The 5450-nt window shown below is 37.3% G+C and overlaps 1 protein-coding gene across 2 annotated transcripts in view; it reads right to left on the minus strand.

Moving 5' to 3' along the window:
- itgb4 (integrin, beta 4) overlaps positions 1–4409 on the minus strand; it is a 27777-nt gene extending 23368 nt beyond the window's left edge. For both annotated transcript variants that reach the window (XM_016575665.1, XM_016575664.1), the window contains exons 1-5: positions 4168–4409; positions 2072–2156; positions 1523–1605; positions 599–697; positions 295–499 (exon numbers count right to left, since the gene is read on the minus strand). In XM_016575665.1, coding sequence (XP_016431151.1) covers positions 295–499; positions 599–697; positions 1523–1605; positions 2072–2150 — 466 coding nt within the window. In that variant the 5' untranslated portion in view covers positions 2151–2156; positions 4168–4409. The remainder of the gene's footprint in view (positions 1–294; positions 500–598; positions 698–1522; positions 1606–2071; positions 2157–4167) is intronic.
- Between the last annotated feature and the right edge of the window lie 1041 nt (positions 4410–5450).

The following is a 5450-nucleotide window of genomic DNA, read 5'->3' on the forward strand; positions in this document are numbered from 1 at the left end:
CATATATATACATATATGTGTGTGTGTGGGGGGGGGGGGTTCACAGTGACGAGAACAAACTGTTGAATCAGAACGAGAACAAACTGTTTTTGAATCACTACAATAGCCAGTTTAAACTGAGTCGCATCTAAAATCACCAACTCTAACACCATGTTTACTACTGTAGTTCACTGCGAAATTCACAGTGGTGTTTAATTTTAAGTAGCAAACCATCACAAATATATCGCCCAACCCAAATTACAACCGTTACCAGCCCACATCTAACCACTATGATACACCGCCCTCCTCGCTCACCCAGCTGGTCTCCCATCCTCTTCAGGTTGTCCAGATCATCAGACATAGAGTTGGAGAAGTCCATGAGGATGTAGAGGTCCAGAGGGCCACGGGTTGGTTCAAACACCTCCATCTCCACCTCCCTCTCCTCCCCGGGGAGAAGCGTCATGCTCATTAGCTGAGGGGCCACCTGAGAGTACTTTAGTGACTTATTCATTTGCACATTCTGAAAAACACACAAAGACACATTAATGCATAAACACACATGAATCCATGATATGGAAATGTAACTAAAGGGAGGGACAGGATTCTGATAAAAACAAACCTCCACAATTTTCCAGCTGCTCTTAATTGTTACCATCCGACTACTACATTTACGGGCCTCCAAGTTTTCCTTAAGGTCACAACGCTCATACTCGAAGGTCTGAAGAGAAAAAAACATATACAAATGAAAGAAATTACACAACTGTGGTCATACAGCTACAATAGGTTTTATGAACATACAAATAACCAGAAACCATAGGTGACGTTTAAGGTGGGGGCAGTAAAATAAAATAAAGTACTGGTTGAAAGTTCAGCAAAACATTTTTTTTCTAATTAATACTTTTATTTAGCTATGACACATTAAATTGCTCAAGAGGGACAGTAAAGACATGTATAATGTAAAAATTATATTTCAAATAAATGCTGTTCCTTTGAACTTTATCCATCCAAGAATCCTGAAAAAAAAATGATCATGGTTTACACAAAATAATAATAATAAATGTTTCGTGAGCAACAAATCAGTACATTCGAATGACTTCTGTAGGTTAATGTGACACTGAAGACTGGGAATAATGGTTTTACAATTTTAAACTATAATAATAGTTCACAATATTACTGTTTTGACTGTATTTCTGATCAAATAAATGCAGTCTTGGTGAACAAAAGCGACTGCTTTCAAAAACGTATAAAATAGTACTGACCCCATACTTTTGGAATGATAGTGTATATCATTAAAGTTCATTTGAGAAGAACTGCTCAAATCACTGTTTAATAAGACTGTAGTGTGTCATACTTGAAACTGAATAATGAAATTGTTGCTTAAATGAATGTTGGACATTTAACATTTCGGTTTAGATTTGTAAATGAATTAATACTCTTCTACAGACCCTCTGGATCAATACGTCATATAGACTAATTATGAAAACACGTCAAACACATATACAACATCAATTCATTCTTCAGCATGAGGATCAGTGAGTTTCACCTCATCGGGGCAGTAAGCGCATCCTGTGCCGATCTGGATACATTCTGAGCAGGTTTTTGCCCTTGCAGCAGTACAGTGGTTCACTATGTAACACAAAAAAAGCATATTCAGCAAATAACAAAGATAATTATGTCTTCCCTGAATTTGGCTTTAAATGTTTTGAACTCAGTAATTAAGGTCTTCTTAGCATTACATATTTGGGAAACCAATTTTTCTGTTGTTATTTTATCTATTGTTTTATAATTTAAATATCCTAATAAACTTTTTCTTTTGCTTGAAAGGTGAACAGTGCTGTCATTATTTAAAATAAATGACACTTGGGCTGATGTTTCATTATTCAGTGCAATTTATATATTTATTTATACATACTTCACTGTATTAGATAACAAAACATCAACCCAAATGTTATCATATATATTGGTTATCATTAATGATTACAGTCAGCAGAAAGTAATCTGGTGTTTTTAACTGACTTGGCATTGCTTCCTAAGTAAAAGCATTTGTAATTGAGATTTGAGGTTTAAGGGGCTTAAGAGTTGATGTTCCCACCCTCATTAGCACGGCAGGCTGTCACAGCGAGCATGAGAACGTAGATCCACACAGCGAGACGCAGCGCCCATCCTCCCATTTCAGTCTGAAACATAAATACAACAATAGCAAGATCACACATTTTACATAAAGTTAAACATGGTGAACAGATGCCACACAGATACAGAGATACACACCATAACTGATCATAACTGAACTGAGTAATTCAAGGCATGCGAGACATGTGCCTTGGTAAACACCATAAAACATTCAGCAAAAACCTCATAATGACCAGACACACTGCAGTGGACATTCACTTGAAATGTACAGCATACATTTGTATATCCATTGTCCATTACACTTTTAGAGACCACTGTCCTTATCTTATCTACAGTAGAATAGCATGCACCTCAGCTGTTATATCGGCGCTTAAATAAAAAAAACAGAAGGAGAAATCTGATCCACCTTTCTCTCGCTTTTCACTCGCTCCCTTTCTCCCTGAAAACATCAAATGAAAGTTGAGCCCATTTCACCCCCCATAAATCTGAACTCTGACAGCGAAGAGGAGAAACAGACCAATGATTCCTCAGGAATTCCTCTCATATCCTCTACAGATGCACACGGACTCCGGTGAAGAGAAAGACAGTGGAAAGTTTGAGAACAACATTTTTTTATATATATTTTTGTGTATTACACTTTTGTCTTATTTTTTTTTCTATTAGAATTTTTGATTTTATTGTGCATAATTTAATCTAACTTTCAATTGATTAATTTGTTGTAATTAATTACATTATATTAATTGATTAATTTAATCCCATATTTGCGGATTAGAATCAGGACACATTCTTATATGCGTCAACACACATACTGCATTTTTCTGCATTTTTTTGTTGTATTTTGAAGCCCTGCATTTTGTTCTATTCTGCTGAGCTCCATCTAGGACACAAAACATATTCCCTGAACACATCCATACACATTGCGTGCTGCCTGCTCTCGCTAAATGTGGTTCGGTGAAACTTGGAAAAACCATCAAGTTTGTACTTCAGATACTTGTACTTTTGAATATGTATGTTTGAATATATCCAATGGGACAAAAATCACTAACTACGGAATTTACATACAAGTTTTTTGACATTTTTTAAATAAGTGTACTAAATTATCATTTTAAATTGAAAGCCTTGCAAATTTTATCCATCAAAAACTCCCCTAAACCACCAAAATACACAAAACAATACACTCCAAGAAAAAAACAGGTTGTTCTAAACCTAATGCTCACACATCCTTCAACTTTACATTCATATATAACTGCTCAAGTTCATATTTTGACCAACATCGCTGGAATTTCACTCCAGGGTGAGAGAAAACTCAATCCCATATAAATATTACTGCTCCTGAGACCTAAACAGACCTTAGCATACTATTGTGAACCTGATGTGGCCTGTGCTAACCTCACAAATGGGCATGTTTAGTCATACAGAGAGAAAAACAACATAACAGAAGTACCAATACAAAATTATTACACAATTTGTGTACTTAGACATTTTCTTGTGGCAAATGTGGTCATTCCTTTTTGCATCAGTGAAACTTTGAGGAACAACTTATTTAGAGCTAATTTTCTCTGTCTCAGTAAAGCTAAATACAAATTCAACTAAATGTAAATCAATCTCAGAATAATAATGACATTAAAATACCATAATTAAACCTAATAGTCACAATATATACAGAATGATCCAGACACAAATGTGAATGGTCACAAATGCATAACAACACTGAAAATGAATGGTGCAGCTTTTGCACACTCTTTTGCAAAAGTGAAAACAATCAACAGCCAAACACCTTCTTTTATCTCTCATATCTTCATAAAGATTTAGTGGACATATTTTAGAAGATGAAAAACAGAAACAGCTGAACAGTAGTGGGCAATATATAAAGACCTAAAACAAACTGATTAAAAAAATTCTATTAATTTCGCCAGCCACAAACATCAGCTGAAAAACAAGGCAAACAAAAAGAGACAAGCAAGTAAAGAGGAAAGGGGAAGCAGAGAGATAAAAAGAGCCTTACAAAATACATGCATGACTGTGAGGCTTTACAAAAAGATTGTTGATCTCACAAACCTCTTAGTTTGTTGTTTCCCAATCCAAGTCCCAGAGTCCAACCACCAACCAAAGTTCTCTAAAAGAAAATCCTTTATTCTCTCCCTTGTGTCCAATGATTAACCGAAGAGGGAAAAGAATCTGTTTTCCACCTGTGTCTTCACAAATCCAAACAACAGGGAAACTTCTTGTGCTTGCAGGAAAAAGTTCCCTTCCTACCCCACTTGGTGCCGTGCACAATCGACTGAATATTCCCCCCCAGATACGACTTTTTAAGAGTGAATGTGTGTCTGGTCCCTCCTCTTTTGCTCAAGCTGTTCAGGTGGGTCGCAGGCAACACCCTTCCTTTCTTTCGCTGGCTTTGTGAGGCAACAAGGTCGCTCCACCTTTCTTTCTGTCCTTTGCTCACTCGCTCTCTGCACATTCCTTTAGCAGCACCCTCACCTGTGTGGACTTGAGAATGACAGGTCAGAGCTCCTCCCCGAGGGGGAGAGGAAAAAGAGTGAGAGAGAGAGGGAAAGAGTGAAGAAACCCTGCCCTGACTGCCCTTGCACAGGGAGTGGCAGGCAGATTTATTGCCTGCAGGGTACAGAAGAATCATTGCCGCACTCATTTCTGCACATGGATACGCAGGTACACACATGAACACGTGCCTCGTCACACTTTAAGACAATGGAAAGCGACCAACTAAACTCAGAGATATGCATGACAAACAATCCGACAGGCTTCACGCAGTCAAGTGAACTCAACAGCTCACACAGAGCATTGCCTTTGAAGTCTTTCAAATGTCAATGCCACAAAAATGTGCCCTAATACAAGAGAGAAAAGAGAAGTTGAGACAGCAAGAGAGGAAGCAAGAAATACAGTGAAGAAATGGGGAGAGGAAGAGAGAGATAGAGAGAGAGAGTGGTGAAAACATGCATTCCTGTGTAGCAGGAACAAAGCAAAAGATTCCAGAACGACCTCCATTTACAACTTGACTAGGTCATATAAATATAAACGATAGATATAATGATATAATTATAGATAAACAGACAGAACGATTGATAGATAGGTAGACAAGACAGATATATACAGACAGACAGCCATACAGAACATATAACGATAGAACAATCGACAGACTGACAGACAGACAGACAGATAGACAGACAGACAGACAGATAGACAGATAGAAGTCAGACGATAGAAAAATAGACAGAACTGAAAAATAGATATAACGAGCGAGAGACAAACAGATGGAGCGACAGACAGAAGAACAGAATGACTGATAGATAGATAGATAGATAGATGGATAGATGGATAGA

Source organism: Sinocyclocheilus rhinocerous, unplaced genomic scaffold (genome assembly GCF_001515625.1).
Source record: "Sinocyclocheilus rhinocerous isolate Xijiao unplaced genomic scaffold, SAMN03320098_v1.1 scaffold1314, whole genome shotgun sequence".
NCBI classification, from domain to species: domain Eukaryota; kingdom Metazoa; phylum Chordata; class Actinopteri; order Cypriniformes; family Cyprinidae; genus Sinocyclocheilus; species Sinocyclocheilus rhinocerous.